Source organism: Pterocles gutturalis, unplaced genomic scaffold (assembly GCF_000699245.1).
Source record: "Pterocles gutturalis isolate BGI_N339 unplaced genomic scaffold, ASM69924v1 scaffold40633, whole genome shotgun sequence".
In the NCBI taxonomy this organism is placed as follows: Eukaryota; Metazoa; Chordata; class Aves; order Pterocliformes; family Pteroclidae; genus Pterocles; species Pterocles gutturalis.
In genome coordinates, this window is record NW_010124798.1 from 43,472 (window position 1) to 66,049 (window position 22,578).

Below are 22,578 nucleotides of genomic sequence, written 5' to 3' on the forward strand. Positions count from 1 at the left end.
ACTGGAACAGGTTGCCCAGAGAAGTTGTGGATGCCCCATCCCTGGAGGGGTTCAAGGCCAGGCTGGATGAGGCTTTGAGCAACCTGGTCTAGTGGGAGGTGTCCCTGCCATGGCAGGGGGGTTGGATCTAGATGATCTTTAAACTTCCTTTCAATGCAAACCATTTCCATGAAACCTGCAGTTGACTTAGAAAAATACAGCTGACATTACTTAGGTAATGTACCCTACAATACACTTTTTCTTGTTTTGAACTTGGATTGCACTGTCTTCCTGCCCAGTGAACTCCCTCAATGCTTTAGCACACCCCAGATTGTGAGACACTGGAAAAAGGCATGCACAATGGGTACACATACTTTTTTTGTACTTTTGTTCTCTGAACATAAGTGTATCTCTGATACATACACATCAAACTCAGCTACCATCAAAAATCAAACACACCTTATGTATTAGATACTGATTATTCCACTCAAAAAAAAAAAAATGACCCAATATCAAAACTATAACCTTCTTTACCTTTGCAATGATGACTTCTTTTTTCAAAATCTTCATAGCATAGTATTTCCCACTAGCCTTCTCTCGGACCAGGATAACTTTGCCAAATGTGCCTTTGCCCAGTAGTTTTAAATAGTCAAAATCATTCATTGTCTATAAGGAGCAAAGAACAAGGATTAGCAAGACTTAGGCTATTCAGTTCCAACACGCACACAAGTGTGTCTGCCTGTAACCAAATGCTGTTACCAATATAATAAGAACAGTTTACAAAAATAGGTACACTTCTATGATGAAGTTCATAACAGTTAACTGTATCCTTAAACCACTAGGATATATTATTCAATACTACTATTATAGTTCTCTAAAGTCAAACACTTCACGGTATACTACACACACACATCTTTTTACAAAGCATACACAGAACAAAGTCTCAGCCTATACAAGCATTTTGTAAAAGCTCCACACCTAAGAAAGCTCATCAACTTGTGTATTACGAGGGACACAAGAATGTGGCATATCAGTAGGTTTTGTGTAACACCAACCATCGCAATGATGGTTTTTTTGAAAGATACATGATCCTCAGTGCAATATTGTATCACTAACACTCTATAATAGTCTTTGCATTAGAGGTGGACTTTTAAACATTTGAATACAGATTACAATTATATGGTTTTTACATTAATCAATCTGGCTCTGAAAAGGAAGAGGTAGCAAGTGCCTGTAGCAGGACAAGGGGTAATGGTTTTAACCTAAACGAGAAGAGGTTTAGACTAGATACAAGGAAGAAATATTTTACACTTAGGGTGGTATCACAGACATGGGTTTGATACTAAGGGTGGCAAGCCAGCCAAATTGAGGGACTCATTCTCCCAAAATTTGCTCACATAATGATTATCCAAGGAGTCACAAATCTAGCTGCAAGCTCAATGAAAGCAAGTTTAAAAATGCATGTTTACTTATAAGAGGAAGGTAATCGCTTTGCAAGATTTTGAGCCATGGTTTAACACCAGGTTATGGCTGTAGTGCTAGTTTTAAGAGTAAAGGCTCCTGATGCTTTCATTCTTTAGAAGTTCAGCAGAAGGCTTAGAGATGATATACAGTGCAGGGTAACTCAAGAAGTCTGCCAAAGAACACAAGACCTTGTGAGACAAAAACAGACGCCATAGCTAAGGGTGTACTGAAAACTGGTGGAAAAAATTGAAATACTTCCTCAACCTGAGGGATGTTGCTAAGCAAGTTTGGAGATTCCCATAAGATTGGATTATTTCACCTTGATTTTCCCACCTTTGTGATTCCTAACAAACTCTGAAGATTGAATATTTTTCCTCATTACATTACTTTTTGTTTTCCTCTGAAAAAAGTATTCTTCATTCATTCTGCACCCTGCAAGAAGCAGTGAAGCTACAGGAAACCACACTAACCAAAGAACCATATGATGTTCAGCCTTCTGTAAAGTCTATTTACACCCCTATGGATGATCTGTTCAAAAGAATACATCCTGCTACAGGCGTTGAAAATTCCTACCAAGGAAATAATTTTTAAAAATTCCTGATTTGCTCAAAGATTGTGTCACTTGGAGTTTTCATTTAACTTCATCAGGAAGAAACTCTGCCTACAAGGAATAGTACAGCAAGAAATAAAACCAGTTTGCTAAGAATTTCTAGTGCTCTGAATTTTACTGATGTTATTACTGTAAAACTCAAGTGGCACATAGACACTGTCAAAAAAAAAAAAAAAAAAAAAAGAAAAAAAAGTGCTTTTGGTTCTTCCAGGGACCAACCTGGCCAGGGACATTGCTGTCACATCTGTTCAAATCAAGTTCCACATCCTAAAGACTGTTTTCTTCGTAAACATTTTGCTATCTTTTTAGAGAAGAACAAGCCCACTCCTCTCTGTCTTGTTTCTTAATCTGATTATGCTCTTCCACTCATACGTATACCATCTGGTGCATGCACAAGCAAAATTCACTGGGCTTAGATGTAAAATCAGGTGACAAAACAAGCTTGTAGGACACATTGTGCAAAAAATCCCTGAAACGAAAATAAATCCAAAACCAAAAAAAAAGCAATAAAAATGCATTAAGTCATTATAACTGAAATGGCTCTGATTATATTCACAACTACAAAAGCTAAAACAGAAGCTTTTCAAGAAACATTCCTACAAAACAGAAACAGTTCTAAAAATATATATTTTTCCCAATTTCAATTAACACTGAGGGAGTGACAACTACCCATCATTATGGTCACGTAATACTTTTGATTCCAAAAACAACTGAGAACCTTTCACTAAAGTCTTCCAATAGTCAGAAATCTGCAGCGGGATTTTGAGTTTTGGCAAAAAAATATCCTTACCGTCATCAATATGCTCTTCACTGGCTACAGAAACTCCATTCCACTGTATTACTGGGTGTTGAATATCACCGTTTTTATTTCACCTTTGTTTTCTAGGATTTACTTTTGGCTTGTTGCCAAAGCCGTTAAACATTCTGTAGCACTGCACAATCACTGTCCCAGCATCTTATTTTAGCATTTCTTAAAGGATAAGCAGCAAGACGGAAACAAAACTGATCTTCTTCCTCCTCCTCCTGTTCCCACAACCCCTTTTGTTGTACGGGAAAATGCACTGCACTGTCAACAGGGAAAGCAGATAAACTACTTATGTGAGACAGCACTAATTTTGACACTTTGAAAATGCTTGTTGTTATGCAGTGGTTTTGTACTCCACTAAGAGGATACACAGGCTTGGAACAGTGCTCAGATCTTTAACAGAGCAGACCCAAATCCCTTCCACATAATCGCACTGCCGCTCAGAAAGACTGACACATCTCGAATGCTGCCTCTGTCTTGCTGTCACTTATCATATTTTACCCTGGAGCACAATCATCAAACATCTATACCACAAGGCTAAACGTTCAATGTCAACCTGACACAATGTACAATGAGAGTATTGTTACAGCTGTATATAACTACTTTTTACCTTTTCCTATAGCTGAAATAGGTTAGAGAATTGTACAGAATGAAACAACATGGAGGAACCATGTTTGCACTGCAAACTCAAGTTCTCAAAAGCTGGGATATGACAAAACTAAGATTTCCTACGACACCTTTGTTATATTCATAAAGGTATCGTTTTCACTGATTTTTCTGATTCTTGCTTCATATAGTGCAATGAACAAAACATGCCCTATGAGTAAAGGCTCATACATTCACCATTTCTTTTCATTGTTCATCATTCAAAGGCGTTCAGTTACATTAGCTATGAGACTATTTTGCTCAACAGACTTCCATTTAGTGTTCTACAGGTTTCACTTCTAGCTAGAAAGAATGAAGCCAGTCCTATAGAAACAGGTTATTATTTCTCATGCACTTTCAATGCATTTCCTGAGTCACATCAATCCTGTATAGTAAAGGAGAGACATCTGCTTGAATGACCCATTCTTCAAGAGTAGTCCATACTTACAGAAACACAGGACAAAATGAAAACATAAAATAATAAGCAAATTTTTGAGTAGAACTGAATCTTTAAAACACACTCTTAGTTGTGTGTTTATTCTGTTGACTCTGGAGATACAACACAAGAATGTTCTAGCCAACAATGTACCTATTCCTACTTACGCCAAAAGCTGTGAAGAACTGCAAAAGAATAAAACATTGTTTTCTCTTACTTCATTGAAAACTAAAGCAGAGTTATTTTCCCAGATAGCAAAAAACAAGGTCACTAAAAGCTAAATCCTGATAGCCTTTCTCATGCAAATTATCTAATTTGTACTGGGTATTATTTGCATGAGAAAGGGGGCAAATCTACTTATCTAAAGCAAATATTTTATTACCATACTTGTATGTTTGTATGTAAACAAACAAAAAGGAAAAGATGAAAATAATATTCAAACAATAGACAGAATGTTAACATGTGACTGAATGAATGAAGTTAGTTTTTCAGAAGTGCTGTATCAGATAGCAAAACAAATAAATAAAACTAGAGCAGTTCACCCTCACTGAAATAAAACAAATAAGCTCTTTTATGCTCTTAATATAGGAATACTATTCTCTGTATATTGTTTTACCCAACTAGACCATTCTAAAAAAGTTATTTACGTATTGTCAGTCATTTTTTAACGTCATTACCTTTCTTTTATGATGGGTTGTTGAAGCATCCATCTCTTCTTCTCCTATATTGTCTATCTGTGAAGTTGGACTACAGTTCATCCTCTCCTCTTCTTGCCTCTGAAGTCTGTCTGCCACAGCCTGGATTGCTTCTGTCCATTCTTCCCTATCATGAACAAGCCAACATCCCTATTAGAAACTCATAAAATACACCCAAACAAATGGTTTATAATGTTTTTCACATGCTACATTGCATCACTGTTCAATTCTCATATTAGACAGGAGAAGACTCATATAAACTAATCACTGCCATTTCCTTCCAAATTCTGCATTATGGTAAAGGTGGTGAAGTTGACCAGCATCCAAAAAGATCAGTGCATGGTTAATTTCAAGAATTACCAGTGTGTGATCTTGTAAATATTTTAATAGTGAGAACTTGAAAACACTTGCTCCAGCTATAATACAGCTCAGAGCACAGAATTTCATCTCTTATCCAATACTATCTGATAACAACTTGATATTTTAAGAGACTTTTTGGTATTCCTCCTCCCTGTGAGACATTTTCACAGTAAATAAATAAGATTTATTAAACCATGCCATGTGTTCAACTCTTTGTCTGTCCCCTCTTAAAACTCAACTTGTTGGCTAATTTCAAATCCCCCTGAGAAAGAGGCCCTCAAAGATAATTAAATTCCTACGAGCGTCATAAAAAGCAGCGGCTGCGCAGAGGGGCATGCCCAGACGAGGGTTCTGCGGAGGGACAAGCAGGGGCAGCTGAGCTCATGGCTATTCTGCACGCTGGCTAACCAGCACAAATACACCAGCTGGCCATCAGCACGCCACAGCCCCGCACCAAGCCCAGTACCTGCTGCTTTTACTCAGCCAGCAAGGGATACGGGAGGAGTCTGGTGGTATTAACGAATGCAGCAAGAGACACTATGCTGCCTACACAGAAGAAAGCTAGGGTGGAGAAACAGTACCAAGGTAGAATAAAAAAAAAAATTCTTAGTGAATATACTAATGAAAGAGAAACCACAGGAAAAGCAAATTTGTTGGTTTTTTATTGATGCAAACAATATGAATCACGATATTAGTCTGAACAGGACAGACGCCCACAGTGGGAAGACTCAGCATATCTAACCAGAGACACAGTATAGAACATTTTAGCAAGGTACACCATCCCATATCTCCTACATGCTTTTGGTGCATTAAAAAAATTGTTAATTCTTAATTTGTGTATATTTACCGAAACAAGAAAAACTAATAAGCAAACATAAATTAAATTACAACAAACAGACTGCTTTCTGTGCCAGAAAAAGGAGCAAATTAGGAGGAGTAAAAGGAAAATTTAAGACTTCAATTCAGGCTTCTGTTGTTCAAAATGTAACACTTTGGAGACATATCATGACATAGTTTTGGCTTATTTGAACACACTCATCCCACCTACTTGCAGGCAGCTCTTACACTAGCTATGAGCTCAGATAATATTTTACAGAAGCTGATTTAAAAATTCTTGCAATAACTGTTCAGATGTGCTTAGGATGTCACAGCTCCAAGTGCTGATTGCTGTGCAGTCCCAGCAGTGACTGTGCCGAGGCTTCTGCATAAAGAACACGGAAAGCAAAACAAAAATAAAACCCTCACCGTTCCTCCGGAGTGTCTACGTGGAACGTCCTCTCTATGACAGTGGTCCACTGAAGACATCTGATAATGAATGTGTTGGGCTTTGGTCGCTCTGTTTTCATTAGTTGGCATTCTAGAGAAATACATGACATTGTCTCTTTTATACACTCCCAGTTAATGGGTGAAGAGCAAATAATATTACTTAGATAAAAATACATATAGCTCATGTATACCTATACAGCATGTATCCAGCATGTATAAGGAAATACAGAATGGCAACGTAACCATAGGCTTGAACAGAAGGTAGGAAGTAATAATCACAAAGTGAAGAAAGCTATCAGAGGACTTGATGGAACTTGTATTATTGCTCATATAAAGAGTGCGATCTCCATTTGCAATCTAGGTCTGTGCTATAAGGGTAAGAAGAGTAGTAGATCCTGGATTACTGTAGCATGCCAAGGTAACAGCAGTAGCCACAGGCACATATTTCCATCTGTACCTGGCAGGAGGAATATGACATTTTCCCTTCAGTGGTAACCATGCCACAATTACCCACACTACTGTCACCTCAGGATTAGATTTATCGTAAAATACCCTCAGAAAATTCAAATGTTGAAACTAGTCTGATCATTAAATATAGAAAAACCCCACTCACCCCCAGTGGGGCTGCCCCAGGAAATCATCTAGTTTTCTTTGTGCCCCAGCGCAGAATCAGGTCTACCTATGCTATTTTTCCTAAGTATTTCTCTAAACTCTTTTTGCAATCCCTGAAAAGTAGTAATTTCAAAACCTCTGAAAGGAAACTATTCCATCCAATTATAAGGAAATTAAATATTTTTATAGTTGGAAGATTTTTCCCAGCATTTAATGCAATTGTTTGTATAATTTAAGCATATTGTTTCTTGTCCTATTGACTAATTTATTTTATCTTTTCAGCAGCTATCCCTTTTAGACATTTGAACACTATTTTATCTCTCTTCAGTACTCTCTGGCCTAAATCATTTCAACCAATCTGTCCTCAGAGGATGCCCTTTCAGATTCAAGATTTTCCTCCTCACACAATTCCAGACATACAGCAGACTGCCTACTACTCCTTTGTCACAAGACCACAACAATGACAATTCAGGCAATGGTTCAGTAAGACTGCATGTTAGATTTTATGATGCAGCATACTGCACTAAAATTACATCTGCAAAACACTGACCTACTAGAACTCTTTATTCATGCAAAGACATTTAAAGATTTTTGTGAAGTTATGGTGACTCTGTTAAAAGTATAACTTGTTTTCCTGCAAATAACCATATCCATACCACAAAATAGACACAAACATCACATCTCATCTTCTGGGATGCTACCACTTGTTCAAAGCTGATCCAGATCAAATGTGTGATCTAAAATGATTTATCAAGTTCACAAATCAATCAATAATGAATATGGCAATAGAATTCCTGTTCACTTACAACTCACTCTAACTTCCTTTTGCTAGAGCTACCATCTACCAGTTGTCCCACAGCTTTTATTAATGTAGCTGACTATTCTTCAGCATAAAACCTTGAACTTATTCTTGGTGAATAACATTTTATTTACTCCAGTTTACATCCATGCTTTGCAAAAGTCACATTATATGACACGTACCACCTCACAAGGCATGCTATTTTTTCACTGAAACAAATTATATTGGGCTGATGTACGTCTTCTTCACAAATTCAGGGTCCTGAAACCTCAACTATTATCCACAATTTTATAGGAATGTGTTCTAAATATTCTTCAAGGAATTGCATCAGACCCAGCGAATTCCTAAACACCCAACATACGTAAGTACCCTCTACCCTGTCTTTGCTTTCTCTTTTATGCCTTTGTTGCCAATGTTAATTGTAGAAGATGCAGACTTATAGCTGACTTTCTGAAATGCATACTGAAAATACATTAAAGCAATTCTCTTTAATAACACTAAGTCATAACAAGCTTAAAGCCTTAGTTTAAGGCATTGATTTGTGTGCCTGAATACCTAAACAATTTGGGACTCAATTGTCTACGACACAGCCACGATACAAAGCCACAGCAAATATCATCAGCCTTACTTGTACTGGACCATTCTTAACACAGGCACGAAAGAACTGGTATTAGGCAGGGGGTCTTTGTGAGGATGCCTTGATTTAAGAAGTTTCATCTATACTGTGGTTTTTGTTTTTTTTACTCAAAAAAGCAAAGAAGAGTGGAAGTGGATATGTCTGGCAATAGGATTTTTCTTCTGCAGCTTAGCAAAACATCTCAGAATCTTGACAGACACATGTATAAGAAAAAAGAGAGAACTAAAGTAAATATAGCACTATGCAGGTGTGTATTCCTTGACGCACTAACCTACATATTCACCATAGATCTATAAATTATTATGTAAGTCAGACTGCTCAGTGGTCAAGGAGATGACATTACACTTAACAAACCTGCATACAATGTGGAGCCTCCAAAGAGAAACAATAATCCAACCTCATTGCTTTTATAAACTCAGGTAGGTCTCAGACAGGATGAGAGCCATCCTCAACAGTTAGAGGAAAGAGCTACAGCAAGATGGACACAGGAAGAAGGAATTTAACACAAAACCTTGAAGAGAATCAAGGAGGACAGATGCAGATGATGGGAACTTGGGGAGCATGATGAAGCACAGCAGCTTAGGTTACTTAACCAGGCTTGCAGCTGGGTGCAGACATTACTCATGAGATCAAAGAAACCCCCATCTTCAGGGCTATGGTTGAAGTCCAAGTTATTATCATGATGACGGTGAGGCTAGGGGTTAACAGGCTATTTGTTTTCTTAACTTCCTCAGCTGCAGCTCTGAGGAATGTGTTGGGCCACCTTCATAACAGAGACTAGAAGCATTGTCTGCTCTAAGATTATCTCATCTTACTCCTGCCAAAACCATCCTCTCATCTTTAATCCTATCACACTTCAATCATGTAGGCTGAAATTTTCTTTGCTGGGTGTCTGCCTAAAGCTGCACACTGCTGGAAAATACTACTTTTTGAAGACTTAAAACTTGGCAAGCCAAGACCTTTGATATCCTTTTAGTATTCCTGTGAAAATGTAAGGCATCTGGCCACACTACATGTGGGAGGGATAAGAGTGCAGTGGAAGGAGGGTAAAAAATTACAATAACAACTACTAAAGCATAAAATCATTGAAAGTGTATGCATTGAGTATAATCCAGAGGCTAGAGCTGTCATCTGCCTCTACACCTGCTAAATGGAAAGCTCTTTCTCTTATATTCACAATGCCTCATCCTAGTCCTCAGACAATGTGAAAAAGAAACTACCTCGCTGAGGCAAAATCCAATACAGAAAGATGCCATACTGCAAGTTATTTAAAGAAGAGATGTCGGGAACAAAAGACTAGGGAATAAAAGGGGAAGAGTGGAAATGGGACAGGAAAAGGACTGGAACCTGTGTGAGAAATAAAAACTTGGGATAGCTAGAGTATAGCTAAACTAGAGTAGTTAGTTTAGGAGAAGGACGGTAAAAGAAGCTGCCAGGGACAGAAAAGTGAGGTGACCGTGTTAGGACAATCTGAAGGCAAAACAGTTCAGAGTCAAACCTGCAGAAATGTCTGTGCCAATTAAAAAGCACATTCTCTCCAGTGCCTGTTATGGAGCTGAAGATTTTGAATTTCACCATTCATTTTCTAATTGCAAATACATACAAAAATGCATATGTTAAAATTAGCATTAATTTAAGTTTGCCAACTGAAACACGCAAAACTTGGAACTAACAGAATTAAGTCTGCCTATGTCCAAATGCTATCTGTAATATGGTCTTTACCTATATATAGTATAATAAATATATTAGATAGATTAGTATGTACATGATGTAAATCCGTGTCTAATGTATTATTGGTACTATCTATATCAATTTTTTCAGACAGTCCTCAAAGCAATGATGTGTATTAACAAGAACAAAACATATGGATGCATATAATAAGCTCTGTAACAACCAAGGAGTATTTACTCTCGAGTTTTCATTACAGATGATTAACTAAATCAATTAAAGGTAATAAAAAAATACCTTGGCAATTGAAAATGGCACTGAAAACATAAAAAACCCACAAAAATATCATTTCACTATCACTGAAGGATGCTATTGAGAAACAGAATCTAGCAAAACTTAGTGAGCTTTTTTCTTAACATTCTGTGAAAAGTGGCTAAAGATTTAATCTGCTTGTGGAACACAATCACCAAAACTGAATGTGTTTGTATCCTTCCCTTCTGAAGCAAAAGAAGTTTCAGAAACAAGTGGAGGACCAACGTATTTCTGAAAGTGGTGTGCTACCCATCCAAGTAAAGGAACTGAAGTCTGCTGATACTTAGTACACCCACATGCTTCACGTGCTGCTGTATACAAATGTATGGGATAAGCAACATTCCTGTCATGAGTACAACATCAATAAAAACTTGTTTGTAAATGTCTTTCACCTACAGCTAGAAAAAAAAATTATTAAGATGACTAAGTGCTGTAATACACAGTTACTGCTAATTACCAAAATATTTTTCTACTAATTACTGGGAAAATCATAGTAGTCTTAGACAGAGAGAATAGTTTGGAAATTATAAAAGCACAGAAGAACAAGTGAAACTGGCTACTGAGAGCTGGCTCCAAATGCTCGAGTGATAGTTGGGTCATTACCAAGAGTAGAGAACACTCTACCATAATGTCTTCAAGTTTGCTACTATACATAAACATATGTAATTAAAGGGCTGAATCTCAGCTCAAAACAGTTGGAAGTCTAAATTATCATTCAAAAAAGATGAGTAAGCCAGTAAACAGACAGACTCAACTTTGTGTTCTTGTATGCTAGCCATCTACAACTTGGAATTACACATTTTAATCCTAAAGCTTTCTGTCTTGCTGGGATTAAACATCGGTCACGAGAATTTTCCCTTTTAATATTAGAGGGGATGAAAACCTTGGGGGAGAACACTTGTTTGAAGCAGCAAAATACAAAATCAGTAACAGAAATTGACTATTCTGTTCCAACAAGTCTGTATCACTCATTTAGCCATTTTTGGATCTATAAAGAAAATGGAAAAAATGAAATAAAACCAGTATACAGAATTGCCACGGATGTTTCTCAAGTATTGAACTTCTCTTTTTTTTTTTAAAAAAAGGCAGGTACATACCAGAGGCTAACTTTTGCCTCTATATCCACAATCAATCTGACAATTATAAAATGCTGGACTATCTTTTTCAAATAACTGCTACTATCTAAATTAAGTGGTTATTGCTAGTTAAACTCTCCTGAGCAACTCTAACTACAAACTGCATTTCAAAACGTTCTGTTTACTTTACACCATTCTGAACCACAGATGACAAAGTTTGCTTGAAGCTGTAATTACTCTGCAAAGCTGGGAAGCCAATTAGAGGGCCTGAAACCTGCCAGTTCCAAAAAAAAAAAAAAGCACAGATCATCTGTTCAGATTTTATTAAAAAGTTTAAAGTTTTAATTCTATAAGTTTAACCATATAATCACCAGTGTTCTTTTCCTAAATTCAGCATAAAAAGTAGAAGAACAATAATATCATTTTATCATTTCATATATGGAAGCTTCTGACTTCAGCAGAATCTGTTGGTATGGCTAGACAAGAATACTAAACATACAAGCAGCCATAAAAAATTGCACTGAAAAATGAACAGAAGGTTGAATATTTGAGTAATTATTTCTAATACAGACTTTTAGCACAAAAGATAACTTCCTGTGATTATCATACGATATAAAATAAGGAGCATCCAACCATTGCTTGCATTGTTTAGAATACATGCACTTTTAAATATATACATAGAGTGCTATCTCTACACAGATACCTGTATCTATGTATCACCTATTTGCATGACAATTTAACTTTGATTTATTAATCCTGCCTTGGTCTTTCCTTTACAAGATGAACATTTTTGTCCCAACCTTTGCCTATTCACTTGCTACTTCCATTTTTTCTTTCTCATGTCAAAATTTAATGAAAACACTGCTTGCAAATACCCTTTCCATTACTGCTACTCTGCTCTCCAATTCCACACTTTTCTCTGTTGACCTTTTTTGTAGACAAGTGGTAGACACGTAGCAGCTAACTAACACACCATTTTCATAACATTGAGACAGATACACATGCTTTTGCTCATATACATATGAAAAGCCATGGCTTTTACATACATGTACATACATATGTGTATAGACCTACACACACACACACACTCTCAGCTGGGTCCATTCTCAGTTCTCCCCTTTGTTTACCCACTCCACACAGGAAACCTGTAGGAGGCTTTCCAGAAGGGTCTGTCCTTTCTCACTACATTATATCTATGGGGAGTATGACCCTAAAAATAAGTTTGGTCACCTGGAGATTTGCGTATTATATATGTACAATATAATATCAGTTCTTTGGACCCAACAAATGGAGTTTTCCCCTAAAATGTCATTCCCAAAGTTGCTGAACAGATCATTTTTCTCCATGGTCCCATTGATCATACCATTCTCTTTTCAGTCCTCATTTCTTACCCAGCTCGATCACATCAAATATAGGCAGGTTTTCAACATGGTCTGTCCCCACAGCCTACCCTCTTCCTTGGTATCACTTTTTATTCAGTATCAAAATGCCACCTGTCCTTCTACTGTTCCAATTTCAGCATCATTTCTCAAAATCATTTCTAATTTCTCTCTGTTTGCCATACTGGTTTTCTTTTAAATCCTCCTTAAAACTCTCCTGTACTGTGTTATAAAAAACAGGAGGGAAAGAAGGAGAGAGAGTGAAAAGAAGGGAGAAGAGAGGAAAAATCTAACCTTGACAATGGATTAGTTGTTGATGTGCTGAGACCACTGTACTACAGGCTAATACTGTCTCATTGTTTTCTCATACTCCCCCCATCTGTTTGCGTCCATCTGCTGTCCCTTGTTTTATATTTGGGATTTTAGTATTTTGGAGCAGGAACTGACTTTTTGTTCTGTATGAGTAGAAATCCCACTTCCGTGGGACTTGACTCATGACAAGTACTTATATGTGCTTTGATTATACAACAACATATATGACTGCATAATAAACACAAAAAGCTTTATTATATTCCTTGAAGCTGAAAAAGATCATTCTTGATGCACTTCATCGTGCTGGAAAGTCTTTTATTTCCAATACTCCAAAAAGTACTGAAGTGGCATCCATGTCTTCCTGTCATTTGCCATTTGCCCCTTCAAAGAGGGAGAATTCTGCATGTTATCATTGGGTTTTGCCTGGAGTTTAGTCTGTTTTCACAGAAGACAGTAAAATTACACATCCTTCCCTGTCTTTCATGCAAACATTCCAATTTTATTTATGCAACTGGGTGTATCACACCAACACAAAAACTCTCAGCCCTGGCCATAAACTTTGACCTGCCATGCTCATACCAGGCCTTGTTTAGAGATAATTGGAAATTACAGTATGTTATCCTCGTGTCTGAGAAAGCACAGCCCATTAAAATGGAAGGATGAGACCAAGGAACTCATTTTCATTCATGACCCAAGCCAACAACTGAATCTAAACTCCTAAGTCAAATGACAGAATACCAGCTATACCACCTATAAACCATTCATAAAGTAATATGAAAGGCTGCCAAAGAAAATTACTGGTCCAGTTTTCCAGAAAGCTAAACATTTCCCCATCCAACACAAACAGTATTATTGGTTATACACATTAGATCTGAGCTTCAATTTCCATAGATGTTTTTGCATATGCAGTACATTACACATACATTGCCTTTTTCTCCCCACAAGTATTTTTAGTGTTGAATGAACATTATTTATTCAATTGCAAAATTATTATTTTTGAATGAAATTATACTGTAAATATAGGTATCTACAGTTATATGCTTATCTCTGGGATCATGTCGTCCAGATAAAAAAACCTGGGACTTCAATCTAATTGAAAAATTAATTGTGGAATTGCATACAAGGTCATGCCCAATGCCAAAGTATTTCGATGCATAATTTAATCTCACTTAAAACATACATATATATTTTCCTACCCATTTCTTTAGAGAGTGTCTTCAGAATATTTTATAGCCCTAAAATCATTCCCCTGAAACCTTTTAATTTTTGTGTTTTGAAGATTTTTAAATCCCCAAAATAGTAAAACTTTGTCTCTGGCCCACTGAAAGATTAAGACTAGGAAAAACTAGCAAGCTTCTCCATTTAGAGTAGCCAAGGTTCATCAGTAATCATTTCTGCAGAGGAAAAAAAAAAAAAAAAACAAAAAGAAAACCAAAGGAAATGTTATAAAAGGTTACCTTCTCACAATAACTAAAATTAGCTTTTTCTTTTCAAAGACAAGAAAAAGTGTAGCTGTACCGCAGAGTGCTTAGAAAGCACTATCTTTCAAGATAGGAAAGAAATTCCTGGTGACATAATTTTTGGCCAAAGCTCAAAGGCTACTGTGAAGGGATACAGCTTTTTCCAATTATTCCTTACGTAAAGATCAAAATGAAGGCAAAGGGCCAATTCTTAGAGATACGTCATCCCAAATGTGCTGCGTGATTACCTACATACTCATTGCATATGTGAGAAGTATTTTTTAATCAGTAAAGCCACAAATGCTCCTTAAGTAGAACTGAAGTAGAATTATTTTTTCCCCACTCTGCCTTCCCTAATAATGAGGATGATCAAAGACCAAAGTGGTCTACACAAAGCAGTGTTGATTCTACTTACGGAACACTGAACCAGTCAAAAACAGCATTGTGAGGCCATGTTGGTTTTTTGGGGGCCAGTAGGGTACACACCCTGTCACCCAGAGTACTAGTTTTGTTCCAAAGAAGCAGAACAAAGTTCTGAAAGCCAGGACACTCTTTTTCAGGCCTCTGCCTATACAGAATAGTTATAACAATTTAATCCAAATTATTTTCAAACAGGTCATACAGAACAGTTATACCAATTTAATCCAAATTATTTTCAAACAGGTTCTGACTGCATAAATGCCTAAGCAAAAGCAATTTACATTACCATACTTTATTTTGTAGCTGAAGTGGGCTAGGAATGCACACCCACTCGGTTACCGTGACTCAGTCACTCAAGAGTATCTCTTTAAGCTACAATAGCTTGATTACTTGCAACTGCTTATCTCTACCTGAAAAGAGCTGAACTGATTTTGAACCAGACAATTCAAGCAAGCTCACACTTCTGAATTTAACTCTGAAAACCATTATCAACCAGTCCAAAGTTTCCACAATGAATTTCCCACCAATGTAATTACCTTTCCCTCATTTATCTTTAAGTGTATGGTTAGGTACCACAGCACAACTTTTTGTCAGTCTGAGTGTCAGGGCATGAGCATTAAGGAACTAAAAGCATACTTCAAATACACAGCTCTCTCAACTCCCATGTTCAAAAAGAAGGCTCCGTTAGGTGTCAAATAAGCTCCACAGGAGAGAAAACAGAGTGATTCCTGCACGCTATCCAGTGTCACCAGACCCAGCTGATTTGTTCACCCCTGCAGCCCTGAGGCCGCTCTGCAGATGCAGTGCAGGGTGCTCATCGACACCTTTCACATGTGCCTGAAGATGGGAGAGCAGTGGCCACAGGAAGGCAAAGGACAGGACACCGAGGGGCTGGTCCTGTATCCTTTCCCAGAGCTCAGCTCCATCCAGCCCCACTCCATCATACCCTTCCGTTTGCCTTCAGGGACATACTTATGCTCCAAGGAAGAGGGCTCCTCACCACCATTTCAGGCCCACTGTTCCCCCTGCATTTTTGGGGGACAGCAATGGGCTGAAGCAGGAGCATGCCGACTCAGGCTCTCCCTCTCTACATAAAGCATCCACCTGTTTACACACCCACTTCCCAGTGCCTTCCCCTGACATTTCCTCCCAGATCACCACAAGGGAAAGGGATGGTCTCTCAACACTCCTATGACAAAACACTACCCTATGAGAAAGGCTTTATGAACAAAGATGCATTTAGTGCTGGAAGCACTGTTAGCAGTACGTAAAATAAGCCCATTCTCTCCGTCCTTGCTGTCATTCCTGACAGAGCACACAGATGACACAAAACCAGGGAGAGAGTAATGCTCTGGTGAGGGACTTTAAAGTTCTCTTGAAGAAATTAGGGAACCACTCGAGGGAAGATGACACTATGCCTGGGCAAGAGCCTTTTGCAAAAGTAAAGCTGGCATCTCAGGAGTGGAAGGCAGCAGACATCGTTGGGAAAATATCCATATGATGGAAGTAACAAGTTTGACAGAGCTGGATATAAAAGTTTTAAACTACAGAATGAGTATCATACAAAGCAGAGCTGTGCAAACTTCCCAGTGTTCAACTCCAACAGTACTATGAAAATAATACCACAGCCTTGGCCTTTTCTGCTTAAATAACAAGCTGTAAGCAAGAGCCAAAGATGTCTATCATTTGGAGAGTAAAAAGTAGACTGAGACTGCACTCTCACTCTACAGATAGCTACAAAGATTACATGAAGATAGGACTGTAAAGACATATCTTTAAGTCCCTGCCAACCTAATCAAGATGGTATTAACAGTGATCTCACACTCCATCTGCCTGGCTAGTAATTTATGAAAAACGTACTTCACTATTACAGGAAAAATATGTTGCACTGCTTGTGGCCACAAACCTACTCAGGAACTCTTGGATCAGAGGCCGTGAGACCAGTTCTTGACATTTACCAGGTACTGCCCATGAGATCTGATTCATATTGTGATTTTGTTTGTTTGCCCTACTGATGATCTCATCTTCATACGAAGTACCTGACAAAAACTTACAGTCCCTTGCAATTTAGAGTGTAATACCACACAGTTCTGCTTTTCATCCTGTGAATTCTACAGACGCACTTGTCTTAATTTTATGGGATCCTTTTTATAAAAGAAAAGTCTCCCTGTTCTTGCATTGATCAGCATTCATTTCTGACTAAATTACTCATTCTCCTTCCAGAAAACAGAAAAATTCATCTTGCTTACAAAAACTGTATTTCTTCTAGTAGTGCATGCCTGTTCCTTTAGCTCCCATTGCCTAAGAATCAGACCTAGGGGGCTTGCTAGTTGCAGAAAGGATTTTTTTTTTTTTTTTTGGGGGGGGGTGGGTAGTGGTAGTGGTGGTGTCATTTTGTAAAACAACATGAAATCTTCAAAATTTCCATCAAGGCAAAGTTCAGGGGCAGCATCCTAATATCAGAATTACATAAAATGACCTCTGAGTATCAAAACAAAAAAAACCCCACCAGTATCAACACACTGGAATTAATTCCTAATTATGCATTTCTTCATTTAGCAGAACTACTGTTTGGATGCTCCTTCTATCTGCTGCAGTGAATAAGACTAGATATGCAATGAAGAACATGGTAAAGCAGGACAAAAAACCCTACTGTAGTTCTACAAACGTTCTTTCTACCATGCATTGGGGAAAAGGCATCCAGGAAACTACTAACTGCTATAAATGAGTAGGTTAGGATATTAAGACCAATAACTAGCAGCCTATGATCTAGTCAATTCCTAATAATATGAAGAACTTAAAGAAATCACTGCTTTTTATGCTGAATAGCAACGAGGCAAAATAAGCCTCCAATATTATTAGAAGGTTTGCACACTCAATATCATTTGTAAGACTTCTGTCACAATCAAATATGTAAAGTTTTCCTCCTCTAGTTGTGGGACAAGACATGGACTTGAAGCATGAGATCATTTTCTTACCAAATAAAATACCAAATTACTTTGTATACAAAGGCTGAGTCAATGTCAAGAACAATTATATCAAGAAAATAGGTAAATCCAGTGTCCGTAGCATTTTTTTTAGCTTCAGCAATGCAGACAAGGGAAACCCTTTCACTAAGTACACATGCTCTTGTGGCTCCAATACTCCTCTACAGAACTAAACATCACCATTTACTGTACTGCAGTACGAATACAATTTTGAAAGAAATTGGGTACATTTTCTAGTGTTCCTTTGAAAGTTTCTAGCTACGAAATCCAAAACTCATACTCAGGGAGATTTTTTGCTCCCTTAGTTTTGCTCCTCAAATACTCACATTTCTGTTCAGAAACACTCTATTTGCAAAACAAAAAAAAAAAAAAAAAAAAAAAAAAAACCCAACAGATTCATCTTTTAGAAACATTATTTGAAAACAAGAAATCGAAATGTCTTCACTTTAACAGATACACAGTTTGTAGCTTGCTAATATATGCAAATTGTCTGATTGCTTGAAATTACTGATTAACCAGGCTGGAGAGCTGATTACCTGATTATCCAAGAGAAAAATAATTTAGCATGATTTTGTGTCATTTGACAGTCTAGATAATTTTCCAATTAATTTGGGTTTTCAAGTTAATTCAGAGGTACGATTGAAAAAGAGAAAAGAGGTCAATGATCTGAATAAAGGTAAGCTTTTCAAGAATTTTCTTCTTACAACAATCATTTGTCAAACATTATTGTTAGTTACAGACACTCCAGACATACACACACAGAAATGATCACTTAGACCTCCAAAAATATTCAAAAACCAAACCATGATAAAATCTTCAGTGTACTTGTAAAGATATCTTGTAGAGCTGGACGTAAGATTAGTGGTGCACTAGTCTGACACATGGCAGTGTTACCAATAAATTCTGAACTACACATGAAGCAAGACGTAGCAGAGCAGATATTTTGTCAATATGCTGAGAGAATAATAAATACTGGAAATACGTACTTGCCACTGAAAAGTTGTTGAGTGGATATGGCAGATCCACATCCTGGGGCTTCTCCTTATAGCCTATGAAAGAACCATCTGTCTTTAACAGGAAATATCTTGGCCGCCAGTTTTTTATATATTCTCCTAAAGGAGAGGAAAAAAAAAAAGTGCATTAGTACTGTAAAAAAAAACCAACCTTTGATATTAGAAAACATAACATACTATCAGTGTCTAACATTAATTATACCAGAATCTTTTCAGATGTTTTCAATTTCCAAAAGAAGATAAAATGGAATTGCAGTGGTCAGCCTGCACTATACAATGAGGCCTCCGGAAGAAGCTACAAGCATCATATAGTAATATTCTATAATTCTAAATTTTATCATGCTATACTCTTCAAAATCCTACATCTTTACACCTATAAACAGTTCAAAATTTGCTGCAGGAAAAAATAAGCACTACAGCTTGACTTTTAATAACAAAATGAAATCTACACTACTACAAAGTAGAATATTTATCCTGCTGAGTCAAAGCAAAACCCATTAATTTCCTCAAAATGTACACTACGCAAATACAAGAAGATTATGGGTAGTGGGAGAACCTACACAAAATATACTTAACAAATATATCTGAAAGCAAAAGGAATACAAACCAAAAAACTAGAAGTCAATTACCTTTTAAAAGGCAAGTCCACCAATAAACCCAGCACCTCCACCCTTTCCCTCAGCCCAGCCTGAGCAGAAGATTCTGCCAGCCATAAGATATTCAGGACCAGAAACATACAGAACAGGTCAGCAAAGACACAGTAGCTTAATTAATGCCGCTTATTTTCAATTTAAGGGTTAAAAATCTCTTTGACAATGCCACACCATAATCTCAGCAACAATTTAATTTTTAAAGTGCAATTACTCAGTTAAGTACAGGTGAGTGTAGCTCTGCCCAGCTTTCCCCATCTTTGATTTCTATCAACTCTGCAAAATAAGTAACGTATGTACAAGTACTTACTAGAACTTCAAATAAGCCACCATTTCATCATGATACAAGTGAACATTTTGAGGATAAAAGTGTATGTAACAACGCAGAATTTCCAGCCATGCCTAGGACTTTGCACTGTTTGCAAAATGCTCAGCACTGAGCAGTCCATGGGCTGCCCTGGTCCTGGGCTTTGCCCAGCCCTTTAGTGCCATTTACCACCACAGCACCCTGTTAGCTGTAGCTATGTAGGTTTTAGACAATTCAAAGGTCAGAAAGAAATTTACATCCATCTGACATGGAGATTAGTCCATTAAAGGCTAATAAAAATTCACTAATCACATCTTCACTTTTCCAACAGTGTCATCAACTAATTGTCACTGAAGTTCAACATGGGGATTGTTAACATGGCCTTGCTGAACTCGATCACAACTTGTAAGCATTTTGACAACGTGCATGGCTTAAAAATCTAACTGCAGCCACTAACATTTCAGATTTTCAACAGGTATTTAAGCAGAAAAGTGGGGTAGGGAGTAGGAGATGGAGAAGAGGAAAGACAGAGAAATGAACACCAAGCTGTTCATGCTGACTTATGTTTCCTGGTGCTCAGTAGAGAAACTCTTCCTATTTAGTCCTGCTTCCAGATAGCAGTATACCTGCTTGATTTTGTTATCTAGACATTTTCATATAAGTAGAAAGAAAATCAAAAGTCAAAGTGTTACTTAGTTTGACCACAAAATTAACAGAGCAGATATAGCACTAGTTACACTTGTATTGACTCAGAGCTTTCTATCTCAGACCTCTGATGTTAGTTCGGCTGGGAACATACTGGCACTGCCAGTCTGAACTGATTTCTCAATGGGAAATCCCAGTTAACATAAAAGCAAACAATTAAAAAGAAAAAAAAAAAAGTATGAGATATTTATAAGTTAGAGAACAAATACAAATGCAGTATGGGAAAACAAATGTGTAACTTTAATACCAACAGTGGTGAAAACCTGTATCATCACTACCTGAAAAGGTAAAGACATTTCTTGAATTAAGCTTGCTGAATACTTGAAAAAAAAAATAATCATAGACAGAAGTAAAGGTATGACTCATATTTTAAGAACGTTTAAAATATGTTCGGCAACAAATTTGCTGAAATCTGCATAGTCTCAAAAGTTGAAGCCAAAACAAAACCTTACATATCAGGTCATCCAATGTAAGTTTTAAAAAAATTAACATCCTAGCTGCATTCTTAAACAGACCATAAAGAGACTCTTCCGTATAATTCTAATAAACTACATCTTATTTAGTTGTAACAGCAAGCAACTGTACGAGATAAAGTGCCCGATACCAGATTTAAAATCTATCAAGATCTCAGTAGCAGGCTCTGCTTTAAGAATCAGAGCTGACAGGGTAAGCACACTCGTTAGTAACTCCAGGAAAGAACAGAAGCCTTTGCTTACATACACCTTTCCAGAACTAAACCCACAGAAAAGGAAACCATTCTCACAGGTGCCCTTACAGACCCAGTGTGGATCTCCCTGATCACTTACTCTCTCTTTTCCTCTTAGGACAACACGGTAGATTGCATTGGGCTCCTACTAGGTACTCAGTCTCTTAATCAGAAAACTGAATAGATTTTTGATCATCTACTGAGTTATGCAGCTGATGTTCTGCCTGGAGAAAAACCATGAGAAGAGCTAGCACTTCCTAGCTCCTCTGAAGAAAGCTGGTGACTTTGGACAAAAGCTAATCACAAGAAGATATAAATACTGAATGACCAATAAGTACCGGTTTATCCACGAGCACAGCTGTACCTCTGTCTTCACCCCACAAAATATAGCCAGACACAGGACGTGTAATTTAAAAGCAATTGCAAGACACGATGGCTTCATAAGGAACCATATATTTCTTTCACAGACATATTTCTTTGAAGAATGTTTCTCCTGAATGGTTCCCCAACATGAATGATGGTCAGACTACTTTTTCAAGATCTCTGTACAAACACACACACACACGCAAAAACCCCCTTGTTTTGCCTCAAAACGACCAATACTCCAATCCCTCTTCAAGGCCTATACATGAATATTTATCATCTGCCCTTTATTTATTTTGTAATTTAATTAGCAAATGGACGAACACTTTTGAAGACTAAAGTAAACAGTGGTATCAGTGAACAGTTCACTTAGCTGCTCAAGTGGTTTAATGGCTCTCAAGATACACTCTAGGTGCCCTCTTATAACTGCATTCCTTCTCCGTAATCTGCTTAAAGATAGAAAAACATTTTAGTTCATACTTCTTTAGTTCATACTTCTTCATGTGCTTACTGAACTGCTTTGAAAGAGAAATCCTCCATGCAAAAAAATAGTTAAACACAGCAGAGTATTTTAAAAGAAAAAACACTTCCACATGTCTTCTAACTTTCAAGCCCATCATTTAGAAGAAAAAAAAAAAAAAAAAAAGAAAAAAAAAGTGTATTTTACAATATGGACAATATTGAATTACTTTAAAGATATTTGGAGTATATGTTTATCAAATACCTCAACACAAGCAAACAACAGGAAATTTACATCTGAAATTCATTAATTCAAGTGAAAAGCATTTCCATGAGAAAGCAGAAGTCCAGGCGGCTAAGCAAACCACGAGATATCCTGACAATTTAATGAAATGGAGTGTGGTACTTTAAAAAAGCAGTGGATCTGCCATAGAGAACTAATCAAGTCTGTAC

The 22,578-nt window shown here is 37.2% G+C and overlaps 1 protein-coding gene across 1 annotated transcript in view; it reads right to left on the reverse strand.

The window, feature by feature from the left end:
* The window catches only part of AKT3 (v-akt murine thymoma viral oncogene homolog 3), a 62,048-nt gene extending 43,022 nt beyond the window's left edge, over window positions 1-19,026 (reverse strand). The window contains exons 1-4 of the mRNA XM_010078345.1: window positions 18,909-19,026; window positions 6,240-6,351; window positions 4,617-4,761; window positions 514-645 (exon numbers count right to left, since the gene is read on the reverse strand). Coding sequence (XP_010076647.1) covers window positions 514-645; window positions 4,617-4,761; window positions 6,240-6,340 — 378 coding nt within the window. The 5' untranslated portion in view covers window positions 6,341-6,351; window positions 18,909-19,026. The remainder of the gene's footprint in view (window positions 1-513; window positions 646-4,616; window positions 4,762-6,239; window positions 6,352-18,908) is intronic.
* Window positions 19,027-22,578: the final 3,552 nt, after the last annotated feature.